General features: G+C 34.3%; 1 protein-coding gene across 5 annotated transcripts in view; it reads left to right on the plus strand.

Moving 5' to 3' along the window:
* Nucleotides 1-16,308, plus strand: part of LOC106875634 (oxysterol-binding protein 1) — a 208,765-nt gene that overhangs the window by 179,160 nt on the left and 13,297 nt on the right. For 3 of the 5 annotated variants that reach the window (XM_089364962.1, XM_089364963.1, XM_089364959.1), the window contains 8 exons: nucleotides 191-335; nucleotides 1,708-1,905; nucleotides 2,054-2,299; nucleotides 3,542-3,659; nucleotides 5,478-5,677; nucleotides 8,119-8,285; nucleotides 9,019-9,239; nucleotides 12,626-12,643. In XM_089364962.1, coding sequence (XP_089221088.1) covers nucleotides 191-335; nucleotides 1,708-1,905; nucleotides 2,054-2,299; nucleotides 3,542-3,659; nucleotides 5,478-5,677; nucleotides 8,119-8,285; nucleotides 9,019-9,239; nucleotides 12,626-12,643 — 1,313 coding nt within the window. The remainder of the gene's footprint in view (nucleotides 1-190; nucleotides 336-1,707; nucleotides 1,906-2,053; nucleotides 2,300-3,541; nucleotides 3,660-5,477; nucleotides 5,678-8,118; nucleotides 8,286-9,018; nucleotides 9,240-12,625; nucleotides 12,644-16,308) is intronic. The other 2 variants (XM_089364964.1, XM_089364961.1) reach the window with 1 other exon arrangement.

Consider the following 16,308-nt stretch of genomic DNA (forward strand, 5'->3'; position numbering starts at 1 on the left):
ACACTTGAACTAAAGATATAACTAAAAGTATAGGGAAAAAAAATTATATTCAAGTTACACTGCGGCACACCTAGCATTGTCTCATGGCACACCAGTGTTCCGTGGCATACTGGTTGTGGAGCACTGGTATAGAGCATGGGGTAAGATATATTAAAACCTTTCTATTTATTATCATATCTGTTGTTTCCAGGAGAACTGGCAGTGGTGTTAGCATTGACAGTTTGGATCAAGTCCTTGAGCCACAAAGTTCATCAGAATCAGATGGGGAAGATAATACCAAAGAGGCTAGAGTTGTTTGTGCTAAATCAGAATCTTCACCTAAGAGGACAACTTCAGTAAGTATTGACCGTTTTTCTGATATTTTCTGCAGAATATTAGTCCAAATTAGAAAGATTCTACAAGAACTGTAAACATCTTTCTTTGCTACATTTATGTCTGTTGGAAGGTTATAAAAATTGGTATCATTAAAAAAATGCATTGTGTAACATGCATTTGTGTCAGTGCCAATAAGATGCACTTGTGCTGGTGTCTCATAAAATGCACTCGTGCTGGTTCCACATAAAGTGCACTTGTACTGATGGCATATAAAGTGCATTTGTGCCAGTGCAACATAAGATGCACTCATATTGGTGACCTGTAAAATGCACTTGTGCTGGTGTCACATAAAAGCACCCATGCCAGTAGCATGTAAAAAAGTACCCAGTACTTTCTGTAAAATGATTGGCATTGGGAAGGGCATCCAGCTATAGAAACCATGCCAAAACAGACAATTGGAGTCTGGTCAGCTCTTGTCAAACCATCCGGCTCATGCCAGCGTAGAAAACAGATATTAAACCATAATGATCTTAAATCTGCTTTTTAATATTTATATTTGATTTTTTTAAATCTCAGAGTTTAAAATGTGCAGGTTCGTCCTCCTTATCCCCACTACCACCACCACCACCACCACCACCACTGGGTAACATAAATCATTTGCTCCTCATTCCTTGTCAAATTAATCAATTAGTGCAAGGAAGTGTTATCATCAAAGACAAGTCTTTGATGATAACAGTCAATACTGACTGATTGGAAAGGATTACGTAAATGGAGGATTACAGATTTCTAAAAAAGACTTATCATGATCACTGAGAAACTAGAGCAAAATATAGTATGATACTTAAAATATGAAATAAACTTTTGAGAGTTTTATTTATGCATGTGTGTATTTGGTGAGATATACAGTGAATTGCTGTACTCAGAAAGACCTTCCTACCACAAAAGATTTGATGGCCTAAACCCAAGGCACCATGTAAAAAGCATTGATGTGGTTGTTGGTGCCACGTAAAAAGCACCCAGTTCTCTCTGTAAAGTGGTTGGCATTAGGAAGGGCATCCAGCCATAAAAACCAAGTCAAAACAGACTATGGAACCTGGTGCGGTCTCTGGCCTTGCCAGTTCCTGTCAAGCCATCCAACCCATGCTACCAAAGAAAACCCGATGTTAGGTGTTGTTGATAATGATGATGATTTCTGTAAACTTTTATAGAGTTCATGAAAGAATGTTGTGATGATGATTATATATTGTAGTAATCAACCTTGTAGCTATATATTTTTCTCTCTCTCTCTCTCTTTCTCTCTCTCTTTCTCTCTCTCTTTCTCTCTCTCTCTCTCTTTCTCTCTCTCTCTCTCTCTCTCTCTCTCTCTCTCAATCTGTACATCTTGTCTTACAGAAAGATGGTGCTAAATGTTCACACCGAAGAAATGCCAGTCAAGACAAAAACAGGCAAAGCTCTATCAGTGAAAGTAGTATAGGACAACGCCCAAGGGTTCGTCGGAAAGCTATATTGGAACGACCAAACTATAGTCTGAATTTATGGAGCATTATGAAAAATTGTATTGGCAAAGAGCTTTCTAAAATCCCCATGCCTGTAAGTTGTGTTACCACTGTTTCATATCTTCTGTTTTCTCTGACACGTTCTTTTTATTTGTTACTATACCTAAAAAAAAAAGACCAAAAACAAAAATATAGAGCCTGTTTGATTGTAATTATGTTTAATTTGTATTTTCTCTTGGCAGGTTAATTTTAATGAGCCGCTTTCAATGTTACAACGACTTACTGAAGACTTTGAATATTCTGAGTGCCTTGACCAGGCAGCACGCTGTGAATTATCTGCTGAACAGATGGCATATGTGGCCGCTTTTACCATCTCTTCTTATTCCACTACTACCAACCGTACCAGCAAGCCTTTCAACCCATTGCTTGGAGAGACTTATGAGTGTGATCGCACTGATGATTATGGATGGAGAGCACTTGCAGAGCAGGTTGTATTTATATTTATTTATTTATATATATATATACACACACGCACATATATGTACTCACACATGCATGTATTTTTTTTTTTGGAGTGGCGGGATTATATGTTATGGGGATAATGATAATAATAATAATAGAACACTCCTCCCTCACAAGTGGTATGTGCTAGACATTACAAATACTGTGATGTCAAGAAGTCAGTCATGGACAGTTGTATTATACTCGTCTAATTAACTATACAACTATACTGGAGTGCACATATAACAGTCCAACATTGGATTACAACATTATCTCAACTATTTTTTGAAGTTTTTGTTCATTTTCCCTTTTCAATGTCGTGTAACTGCCACATAAAAATCACCCCTCAAACGTTTGGAAGACCTATAAGGCCAAGTGAATTGAAGCTATAGCTGATGCCAGTGCCGGCTGACTGGCACCTGTGCCAGTGGCACATAAAAAGCACCATTTGAGTGCATGGCCAATGTCAGTATCATGTCAATGGCACCCATGCCAGTGGCATATAAAATGCACTCACTACACTCTTGGAGTGATTGACATTAGGAAGGGCAATCGTGCTGAAACCTTCTGGTATTTGTTCTGCACCCACAAGATCAACTTTGCTATTTATTATCCTTTTGGAATTCGGTAAAATAAAGCACCATTCTGCAATAATGCATTGCTGGAATTGTTAGAAGATTAGAAACAAATACCATAAGGTACTTGCTGAAGCCAGTGCTCTGTCTCCTTGGTTGGTAAACTTTATCCATTAACCAGTTTAGCATCACTACCTGGGCTTTGGGTACACGCATTTGGGCCAGGTCTTTGGTTTAAGGATAAGTTCTTCCCTTCACTTTACCAGTCTTGAAGACCCTAAAAAAGAACAAAGTATCATGAGTGTTACACTGTCCCTTTCCTATGACTAAGCAGTAAAAATATAAAAAACTACAAACCCAATTTGTTACTCAGGTCTCTGTCTTACTGTAACTGTCTTGTAATAAAAATTGCATCCGTTGTTCCTCTTTCTGTTGTAAATACAAACTGTGTTTCATCTATCTTTGCTTTCTTTTTATTCTCTTTAACAGCCTTTCTAATACTTTCATTCCATGAACCGATAACATAACTATTCTATTGCAGCCGAAGTGTCAGGAAAAAGGGGAGGGAGGAAGGGGCATTTTACTACATTATCGTTGACTAACAGTTGTTTCTTAAGAGATTAGCAGTAACACTGATGTTTTTTTTTTATTTAGGTAAGTCACCATCCTCCAATGTGTGCTCAGTATACAGAAGGAAGGGGTTGGCGCTTGTGGCAGGAGTTCACAATGATGAGCAAATTCCGTGGCAAATATCTTCAGATTATACCCATGGGTAAGTCTTTTTTCCAAAACCTTATATATCTGGTATATTTCATTGTTGTTGATAGGCTGCTTCCACTTTGAAGTAGCCATTTTCTAATCTTAGACTAATGCAAGTATAGTGTAGTCAGGGAGAAGACCTGTTTTAATTATATGAACATTATCTATTGCTACATTAATACAAAAATTGTTCATGCAATACAAGAAGAGGAATATTCAGATGAAATGACATCAATTGCAAGTTCAGATAATCTTTTTCAGAAATTCAACATTCGGGCTAATTTTTACATATAAATGCATATTCTTGTTGCTGAGATGTTATGGTGTGTTGCATAAGGTTAAATATGTAGGTGTGAAAACAGCTGTGTGTCAAGAGTGAAACCTACCAAGGATCAGATCACTCTAAAGTTTACACGCTCAAATGAGCTGCATTTGTAGGCAGAAGGTTCTAGTCATGCAACCGGATTATCACGTGAACAACTGCCATTGGTTGGACTGAAATTGGGTTCGCTCACATGATCAACTTGTGATTACTATGTGGCAAAACATTGGGGTCAGATCCAACTGTTATACAAGTTTCAAACACTGTTAAGGGGAATGGGGTAGCAGTTAGTGCTAATCCTTGGAAGGAACATAACTGTACATTATTTACATTTGACAGATATTTGTCCTCATCTTGTTTGTTGTTAACGCGTTTTGGCTGATATACCCTCCAGCTTTCATCAGGTGTCTTGGAGGAAATTTCGAACATGGGTTCTCATTCCTAAGGTATTTTTCGATGTTGTTGCTGTTGTTGTTATTATTATTATTATTATTATTCCTGGCAGTGACCTGAATAATAATAATATTAATAATATCGAAAAATACTTTAGAAATTAGAACCCAAGTTCGAAATTTCCCCAAGACACCTGATGAAGGCTGGGGAGGTATATCAGCCGAAATGTTGTGTTAACAACAAACAGATGAGGACAAATATCTGTCACATGTATATGATGTAAATAATTCCTCATCTCTTAAATATAGAACTGTATAAACATAACTGTGTAATCAATTAGTTAATTAAAAAAACAAAAATTCTCATAGTAGAGAACTGATGAATAAAATATCTTTAGTCTCAATACCATTGCTGTTAACCATTTACAGACTTTTAATTGTAATGAAATATACAGCCCAAGTATGTGTTTTTGGTTAATTCTGAAAAGGATAATGAATTTTTGAGAGATTTAACCAACTTTTATATTAGTTTAATTGGTAGATTAAGCCAATTTGTAAAACAGTAATTTTCTTACATAAAATTATGATGTTATAATTTTAATTTGAATATGAACACTTTAAAACTGATTGATCTTGAATCTTGAAATCAGAGGTGGTCGTCTCCAATGGGTTGGTATCATAAATGTTAAAAATTGTTTTAGAAAAATCCCTGCTATAAATATAAAAACATAGAAAGTGTCTTTAACCCTTAAGCATTCAGATTACTCTGTCAAGTGTAATTTTTATTTAGTCACATTGTTCTGAATTAATCATGCATTATCTCACAGCTTTAAAATGTCAATGATGTGTTTGTTTATTTTTAGGATGACATTATAGGGTAGTTGTTAGAGGCCAGATCTGTCCAGTTTGACTCTAAAACAGGCAGACTATTTGGGTCAGATATGGCCTGTTTAAATGCTAAAGGATTAAGAGTTAACTGTAGTTGTATCTGGAGAAATGATAGTGGGGCAGGTGGGTGAGTTCTAGAGTGTACAAATGATTGTCCTTTATAATAATAAATGATAATAATTAAATGCCATGAAGTCATTTATAAAAGTTGTAAATTTTCTCATTACAGGTATCAGCCATCTTGAGTTCACTAAGACTGGTGACCACTACACATGGCGAAAGGTAACCACAACAGTACATAATATCATTGTTGGTCGTCTGTGGGTAGACAACCATGGAGAAATGGACATCACCAATCATACCACTGGTGATAAGTGTCACTTGAAATATTCAGCCTATAGTTACTTTAGCAGGGAGACACCACGCAAGGTATTTAGCCTTATTACTATGTAATGTAAATGGTTCATCATCATCATCATTATCATCATTTTACATCCGCTTGTCACATTGCTGGCATGAGTTGGTCAAAAACTATTATATTTTCTTTTATCTATGTATTTGCTAGTTATTGTCAAAAATCTATTATTATTAAGGTATTGAGCTGGCAGAGTTGTTAGCACAGTAGACAGACAAAATGTTTCAAGGCATTTCATCTGTCTTTACATTCTGAGATCAGATTCTGCCATGGCCAGCTTTGCCTTTCTTCCTTTTGGGGGTCATTGTATTCAAGTAGCCCTTCCCCCAACATTTCAGCCTTTGTGCCTACAGTAGAAAGGATTGTTGTTGTTTCTGCAGCAGCAGCAACAGCAAGCTGGCAGAATCATTAGCACACCAGACAAAATACTTAGTAGCATTTCATTCATTTTTGCATTCTGAGTTCCGTTCTGCCAATCTCAACTTTGCCTTTTATCCTTTCGAGGTTAATCAATAAGCACCAGTCAAATAATAGGATCGACGTAATTGACTTACCCCATCCCCTCAAAACTGCTGGCTTTGTGCTTAAATCAGAGACCATTATTACTATTATTATTATTATTATTATTATTATTATTAAGGCGGCGAAATGACAGAATCGTTAGCACACTGGACGAAATGCTTTGTAGTATTTCGCTTGTCACTATGTTGTGAGTTCAAATTCTTCCAAGGTCGACTTTGCCTTTCATCCTTTCGGGGTCAATGAAATAAGTACCAGTGAAACACTGGGGTTGATGTGATCAACTAGTCCTTATCCCCAAATTTCGGGTCTTGTGCCTTAAGTAGAAAGGATTATTATTTGTATCACAATATGAGTCATTGGATTGTTGAACCAAATGCTTTTGCAGTTTTTCTTCCAGCTCTTTACATTCTGAATTGAAACCCTATTAATGTCAACTTAACTAGTCGTCTTTTGGAAGGGATGGGGCGGGGGGGGGGGGGTAAAATAAAGTACTGTTTAAGTACTAGGTTTCATGATATCAGCTCAACTCATTCCCCTCAAAATTGCTGACTTTCTGCCTACATTACAAATAACTATTGGCATTGTAAGAGTTATAGAATAGCAGAATTATTAGAGCAGTGTACAAAATGTGTTGCAGATTTTAGTTGTGGTACTCTGTGTTGTAAGTTCAAATATTGCATAGGTTAACTTTGCTTTTCATCCTTCCAAGGGTCATTAAAATTAGAGTACCAGTCAAATACTGGGGTCAGTGTAATTGACTGACACTGACCTCATCCAAATCTCAGACTTTGTCCTAAGCTGCTGCTCCTGATACTACTACCTCTATAGAAGGTGGAAAAAATTTACATTCTATGATGTGTTCTGTAATTTCCAGCCAGACCCTTCATTGGAGAAGAATTTTCTTTATTTTCTTGTCTGACAAAAGACCTGCATTCAGTATTAGAATTCCCTTGTTCTGATATTCTGCAAGCTTTATTGAAGATCAATACATATAATGAACATTAGTCCCTTTTTGTTGATAATAAAGTGAAACTGTTCTTATTATAGCTTGTAAGAAATCATTATTGCCATAGTTGTGGTGGTGAAGAATCCACAAAATCAATATCAAATTAACATATGTATAACAGCATGGAATAAACCCTTGCATGCTATTTGAATTTCTCCTATCTTCGTCAGATCATTAATTTTTTCCAGGTTAAGAATCTAAAATAATACCTATTTCAGCTGCCATACCTCGAAATTATAGTCATTCACCTTATGAATAGTGTGGTAGTAATTAGAATGAATTTATAGTCATGGTATATTTATAATTTGATGTAAACCCTTTGGTTACCATATTTCTGTTGAAATACACAGCTTTTGTTTCAATTAATCTCGTAAATAATGCGAAATTTAGTTTTTTTTTTGTAAAAAACGTGGTCATTATTAAGCTGACATCTGGAATATAAATTTATGTGAAATTTCAATTGAAGATTTTGATATAGATCACTTTAACCCTTTTGTTACATTTTTTCGGTTGAAATATATTACCTCTGTTTCAATTAACCTCAGAAAGAATGCAGAATTGAGTAAAATAACTTTGTTGTTATTAATCTGGTTTTTGGAACATAAATTAACATGAAATTTTGATGGAAGGTTTTTATGTAGATCACTTTAACACAAGAAGTTTATATCAAAGAACCAGGGGTAATTTTTAGCTGGATTGGTATCAAAAGGGTTTAAATTTCTTGGACAGAGGCTTTTATAATATTTACCTTAAATCTTGAAATAGATTGTTTAGTTGATTTGTCAGTCAGTATCTGTTTTACCACATACCTTATCGACACTTAGTTAAATGGTTTTGTCTCTAAGAATTTGTTAATTTATTTCCATTCATGAAAATTCTTTGATATACTGTATGTGTTATTGAAGGCAATTTTGTGATTTCTTGTAGGTTACTGGAGTGGTTACAAATAGCTCAGGGAAAGCTCAGTGGGTTTTAACAGGAACTTGGGACGATAAAATGGAAGGAGCTCAGGTTATTAATGTTGATGAGTCAAAAGGAAAACCTGTTTTTGAGACTGGCCCTCATAGATATGTATGGAAACGCCGGCCTCCTCCGTAAGTATCTTCTTCTAATCATGTAAAATATCTTTTTTATATTTCTGGTTACTCAACACTCCAATTTTGAGAAAGTTGATTTGTACTCTTAACCACTGAATTAATAAAATTTATTCCTCGCTGAATGGGAACTGAGTATATCTTGGTTTCATGCATGTGCAACTGAGGCACATTATCCAAGCTAACAGATTTTTGATAGTGGGGTACTTTTGGAATACTCCACATTTCGTATTACATAGTACGCACATCTTATTTTTACTGGCCAATAGAAAGAGGCTATGGAAAGTGAATTGCATATGACCAGCATGTTAAATCACCTGCAAAACTTTAATTGGTGCAGTGAAGATTAAAGCATATTAGAGATGCTGCCAAAGTAACTTTACTTTGCAGGACCAGGTTATCATATATGAATTCTTATGCATCCAGCACTAATTTGGACCAAATTCTATTGTAAGCTGTTGAATAACGTTTTTGTTAATTACATTACCTTAGTATAAATTTGTTCTAATTTTGTTAATAACATTGTCATTATGTTGAATTAATCATTGACTCAAATACATGCAAGATGCTCTATACAAATAGCAATACATTCGCTATTCAAAGAAGTGATTCTGTTTTTTTCTTGCTTAAATTTAAAGTATCATTTCTCACATTTTGATATTTCTTTCCTCCACCCCGTCCCGTCCTCTCTCTCTCTCTCTTTCAACACGATATATTTCTTTCCACTTGACAGAAATGGGTCAGAGCGTATGTATTACTTTACTCAATTGGCTCTTGAATTAAATGAACCCGAAGAGAATGTAGCATCTACAGATTCCCGAAATCGACCTGACCAACGTTTGATGGAAGATGGTCGGTGGGAAGAGGCCAATAAAGTAAAAGTTATGTTAGAAGATAAACAACGTATGGCTCGACGACGGAGAGAAGCGGAAGCAGAAGCGTCTTTATCTCAAGGTATTTTACCATTTAAATCCTTCTCTTTTTTTTAAAATGGTCGAGATTTCTTCAAAGTTTGCAGGTATATGTCTTTGACCTTTCATGAGAATGATTCTTCTTTCATAATATTTTCTAAATCTCTCTCTCTCTCTCTCTCATGTTGAATAGCACATTTACACCACAGCTTTCCAAACTCACCACTTTGGTAACACAATTTACAAAAATTAATTTTTTCATGATACATTTATTAAATTTTGTCTGTAATTCAATAATTACATCACATGTCACTAGAGATGTGACCAATCATACACAGTCATTTAATCTCACTTAACCCTTTAGCATTCACATTACTCTGTCAAATGTTAGGCTTGTTTATTCGCATCATTTTGAATTAATCATGCATTGTCTTGTAGTTTTGAAAATCAAATGATGTGATTGTTCATTTTTACAATGACATTGTAGAGAAGGTATGAAAGGCTGGATATGGCCAGTTTGATAATAAAATGGACAGGATATTTTGGCTGGATATGGCTAGTTTGAATGCTAAAGGGTTAAATCTCATGGCCAAATTTTCTCAACAAAACTAATTAGATTTAGCTTCATTCCCCAACAAGTCAAAGTGTTACAACATACAGTTTGGAAGCCTCTGGTTTAAGTGATGACCCTATTTTTACATTGGTTTTGTCAGATTCTTTTAGTGCAGGGGTCAGCAAAATGGGGTGAAAATGAAATTCTTAGAGGTATTGAGGACTCATAAGACATAAGTAAAAAGTATATAAAAACATGTTCCTTATTATGACAGAAATTTTTCTTCTGGCAACATTACATCTGTCTGATGGAATGAACCTGTAAACAGATTCACATAAATAGATCCAGTAAACCTTTTGAATTCAAAGAATCTATGATTTTTTTCCTTTGAAATCAATGGGGTAATGTCAGTGCAAATATATATATATATATATATATATATATATATATATATATATATATATATGGGGTAATTGGTTAAAAAAGTTTCCCAACTCCTGATTTAGTGTTTATATTCCAAGTGTTGTCCTTACAACTTACCCAAATAGTTACTCGTCCATCAATACAACTAAATTATGTTATGTAGTTTCCATAGTCAGTCATTCAGGAAACAGCATAGATTGTTGTGTCAGAATGTAGATCAGTCTTCGTAACATTAATTAAAGATAACTTCAATCATAGAGTCCCTGACCTAATGCTAGTGACATGTGAAATGTGCCTGTGCCAGTGACACATAAAAAGCACTTAGTACACTCTGTGGAGTGGTTGGACAGTGTTTGCGCAGTCATAGAAACCAAGCCAGCGCAAACAGGAGCCTGGCACAGCTTTCCAGCTTACCGTCTCCAGTCAAACTATCTAACCCATGCCAGTACAGGAAATGGATGTTAAATGATGATGATGATGAATGCTGATTGACAATGTTGAAGTATTCAGTACTTTTGACCATAAAGTACCGCTGACACTTTATGAAAGAATATCATCATGCCAATGTACCCAGAGTATTATAATTCAGGAAGTCTTTAGTAGGTATTTCATTTGACATTAAGGATAAATTATCGCAAACACTGTTACATCTCAGTTTTTGTCTAATCAGGTTCAATTATGACTGAATTACATCTGTAACTTTATAAAAGATCATTTAGTGAGTGAGTCTATATCCTGTACAGCTGCTGTCAAAAGCATTTATATTTCTGGGCATATTTATCTTTCTGTTACATATTCTTATGTGAAGAATCAAATCTGTGTCCTGTTTTTAATTACTTGAAGTTTTCACTCTAAATGTTGCTGACTTTGAGAAAATTAAATTCACCCCTGATCCTTTCCTCCATTGAACATTTTAGTCTTGTACATAATTTTAATTTCCTTCTCATACGCAAGACAAACATCCATGTTTGTCTTGTGTGAATAAACAGAAGAAAAAAATACTCAAGACTTTTGTAATGGAGTTTATTTATCTGGAGCTAATGGTCCATTCTGCAGCCACTCATCTCTTTGTTCCTACAGAAAATGTACACCAAATGAGAAACTCTGAGTTGCAATTGATCGAATCATCAGCTTGAGAACACATGTATGTGTGTGTGTGCACACACATGCATACACACACATGCACTCAAAAACACACACACACACACACACACACACACACACACTTGGATGGATAGGAGGGTGCATGGACAAGAGGTGAAGGTATGGCTACATGGTTAAGAAGTTCACTTCCTAATCATGTAGTATCGAGTCCAGTTTCACAGCATGGCACCTTGGACAAGTGTTTTCTACTAATCACCAGGCCAACCAAGTCCTTGTGAGTGAAACTGAGTAAGCCCCTTGTATGTGTGTGTGTGTGTTTATATGTGAGAGAGGGAGAGAGGGTGAGTTTCCCTCGTCTACACGTGATTATTTCTTAATTGTAAAACAATGGCTTTGCTAACAATGTAGTTTGCTTACAGTGTAGTCCGCTATGAAAGCACATCTGTGACAAGTCTTGACATGTGCAGTCTTTGAAAATAAAAGGCTCGTTTATACGGTGTTATTTGTTTCAGGTTTTGAATGTAAATGTGTCTGGGCTGTTTGTTGTTTAATATACTGGGAGATTATTACCTCACTTGGAAAACAAGTTTTGGGGTTGGTGACAGAAAGGGCTTCTGGCCTTAGAAAATTCTGCTCCAACATACTCTTGTTTGATGCCCATGCAAGCATGGAATTATGGAATTGTAAATGTTAAAATGTTGATGTGATGATGATATGTGTTTGTGCTTGATACTTATATATGTATATATATATATATATATATATATATATATATATATATATATATTTACACATACATGCACATGCTAGTATTGAATAGTGAGTATGAGTGCTGAAAGCCGCATTGGTGGATAGATATCCTTCATTTGTGGGTTAACGAGGCTACCAGTGGTTTCATGTGTAAGTGGTTTCTACAATTATTTAAATGAACTACTTGGAAATGCTGACACTCATCTCCGTTTTGGATAAGATTACCAAAATAGAGATGAGTACCAGCATTCCCAAGTGGTTTGCTTGAATAATTGTGGAGATTGCTCCCACATGAAACCATTGGTCGCCTTCTTAATCCACAAAGTGTGTGTATATATATATATATATATATATATATGTGTGTGTGTGTGTATATGTATGTATATATATATATATATACACACACACACACATACTCACATATACACACACATGAATGCGTGTGTGTTTATTGCAATAAGACTTTCCGCTTTATGCACATTTATGGTGATTCCTTTTATTTTCCAACATAACATTTTCTATTTCCTCAGTTTTATTGGCCGTGATTTTTAAAATTGATATTTTTCTCTTTCACTCTTTTCTCTCATGGTGACATTTAGATGAGGGGGAAAATTCTGGTAAGAGCAACTTCTTCTGTGTTTTGTTCACTGTATTGTATATATATATATATATATATATTACACCTAAGCATTGTCACCATTGCTGCCACCACTGTATAAAAGCCACTGCCTCATAACTACTGCTCGTGCCATGTAGTCATTAACTAATATAGCATTGACGTAACTAACAGCCTTTTACTTGTCTGTCCCTTTTCATTTTCTTGTCTTTTACAGTCGAGTTATTTCTCTTTTTTTTTTGTCCTTATGTAATTTAGTTGTTAGTTTAGATTAAGATTTTTTTTTTCTTTTTTTTTTGTTTCTTCTCGATTAATTTTGGTGTAATTCCAACGTGCTTTGTTAATCTTCTAGATATGTTTGTTTTTTTTCCTATTGTTTTAGCTATGGTGGATAAAATCATGATGATGTGCCATCTTACACATTCCCACACACACTTATAAACATATTTATATATATAATATTATACATACACACATATATGTATGCAAAATTCAATTTATTTTTTTTCTTTGTCATTATCCCCTATCATATTCATTTTAATATTCATTACCATTAATGATATTATCTTCAAATATCTTAGCAGATTGTTATTCATTTTTTTCCTTTTTTTTTTATAAAATTTTTTTTTATTTTTAAAGTTACTGTTTCATAGTATAAGAAAATTGAAAACAAATTAGTATATTTTAGTATATTTGTAATATTTATACAGAGAATAATAATGATAACAATGATATGAATAATGAAGATGATAATACCTACATTAATTCTCAACCAAGTCATTAAAGCAGCGTTTCTCATCTGGGGTTCCCTGGAACCCTAGGGTTCTGCAAAAGGTTCTTAGGGGTTACTTGAGAAAGAGATAAGTTAATGCTAATCTTATGATTGTAATATTACTATAATGCACAGCATATTGGTTATTATAATATAGACATCATCCTAGCTAACCTATTATGTTATCAAAAAAATATAACAACCATATGTATATATATATATATATATATATATATAATTTAAATATAGGATAAAATCTTTATAAGAATTTATCAAGTAGTTAGCATGAAAAACCTCATAAGGGAAAAATTTATTAATTATTCCCTATAAATATATTTATATTAAGGGCATTACTATACATAAATGCCTCACGCTAGGAGGGGCTCTTAAAGTCAAAACTACCATAATAAACAGTATTATGGTTGTTTATTATGGTAGTTTTGACTTTAAGAGTCCCTCCTAGTGTGAGGCATTTATGTATAGTAATGCCCTTAACATAAATTTTATATATATATATATATATATGTATATATACATATATATATATATATATATATATATATATATATATATATATATATATATATATGATATTTACCACATGAACTACGATGAAAAAATATGAGAAAGATATGGTACATAATTTTCTTTGTGCAGGGGTTCCTTGGGACATGTAATTTATTTTAAGGGTTACACAGGGGTAAAAAAGGTTGGAAAACACTGACTTAGAGTATTAGAGAAATTTCTTTACATTCTGAGCTCCATTGCTGCTGAAGTGAACTTTACCTTTCATAGCATCAACTAACAACCTCTCATTTTTTTTTTTTTTTTAAATTGATTATTTCTAGATTTTTTGTTGGTAAAGCTGGTTATTGAGAATGATGCCAGTCTGAAGATGAAGAGCAATATCATTGAATGAGAAGCAGATGGAATATTTGTTGTTAGATATTAAACATAATGAGAGGAGAAACATAGCTGTCATACAAATTATAATGTTGCAAAGTATTACTTTCATTTTGCAAGATCAACAGCGTAATATTTACAACTTTGTGAAGGTGCATAGCTCAGTGGTTAGAGCATTGAGTTTACGATCATGAGGTTGTGAGTTTGATTCCCAGGCTAGGCTGTGTGATGTGTTCTTGAGCAAGACACTTTATTCCACATTGCTCCAGTTCACTCATCTATAGAAATAAATTGCGATGTTACTGCTGCCTAACTGTATCAGCCTTTACCTTTCCTTTGGATAACATCAGTGGCATGGAGAGAGGAGGCTGGTATGCATGGGCGACTGCTGGTCTTCCATAACCAACCTTGCCCAGACTTGTGCCTCAGTGAGGAACTTTCTAGGTGCACTTTACTTCATGTGAATATTAAACAATTTCTGCTGTAACAATTGGTTGTGTGTTGAATAGTAAGTAAACATGTGATTGACTAATTTGGTGTTCCAGAGAGTTATGAATAATACAGCAGATTAATAGAAATGGAATTTAATATATGTATGTGTGCGCGCATATATATATATATATATATATATAAAGTCATTGTTAGGGTTTACTCATTTAGGTTTCGTTAGAATCTAAGACATTATGAAGTTAACTTGTCTGACTTTAATTTCTATGTAAATATAATGCAAGAATTTATAATTAAAATTTTTGAAAATATAACAGTCAACGCTAATTATCCAATCCAACTGTTTTGATAATCTGTGCTATAAAAGTTTGTTGACTCATCCGCTAGATAAAATTAAGGCAGCATAAAGCTACTCTATATGTCTAGGTGGATTTGTTCTTGTTTTGGTATAGACATTATTTATGCTCTAATATTTCATTACTGTAAACATTCAGTTTGTATAGTTATATCTATTCTTGAAATGAAGCACTTATTTTGCCCCATATAATCACAAATACAATTGTGAAATTATACTTATGGTGATTTCTGTTACTGTTTGAGCCAACTCTGCCCTCCTTCGCATTAAATATCATTGTTTGAAACAGAAGAAATAATCAAATTATGGCTATATTATTGATTGCATACAATTAGTTTTCACATATTTACACTGTCTTTCCATGTTGTGATATCCAATGGAATTGTAATGATTCCAGAAGATTCTTTTACTAGATTTCTTTGTGTTGCTACAAACTTGTAACAAATAGCCACAATCCCATCTACAACTGTTCTATTGGTGTCAGTTGTCTTCTTTTATTTACCTGTTTTCTTCAGGCTTCATTTAACTTTTACTTGACTTTCTCACTTAACCATGCAGCAATATTGGTTACATACATATACACACACACACACACACACACACACACACACACATCCGCTACATCAGAAATCTGCAGTGGTTCCATAACTATTGTCTTGGATATAACCTTGGAGCCCTAGTAATCCATTATAGCATTTACCTAACATACCTAATTATTTAGATCACCTATGAACTAAACCGCCATACTTTCTGTATCTATATGTATGCACATACACACACACATACACAAACACCTACATACATACACTTCTCCAAATTATTATTGCTCCTTCAACATATCCTTTTGCTCTCTCTTCACCACCAATAGTTTTAGTTGGTTATATCAACCCATTACTTTGTTTAATACTTATTCTATCGACCCCTATTCATCAAATTGCTGAGTCCACCTTTCAACAAAATGATACAACGTAGTTTTGATCATCACAATGATTTATTACTCCCTTCCCGCACACACACGGTTGTGCTTCTACACAATCTTCCTAATTTCACTTATTTAGTTTTGGTACTGCTCTGTAGGATTGAGCCATGGAACCACTTGTTTTTGAAATGGTCTTTAACTACGTGGCCATATCTACTCATAGAGATTTTCTTTATTCACTCCATCACTTGGAAGCTGTTCTTTTAATGT

This window comes from Octopus bimaculoides, chromosome Z, assembly GCF_046866305.1.
Source record: "Octopus bimaculoides isolate indiv1 chromosome Z, ASM4686630v1, whole genome shotgun sequence".
NCBI lineage: Eukaryota > Metazoa > Mollusca > Cephalopoda > Octopoda > Octopodidae > Octopus > Octopus bimaculoides.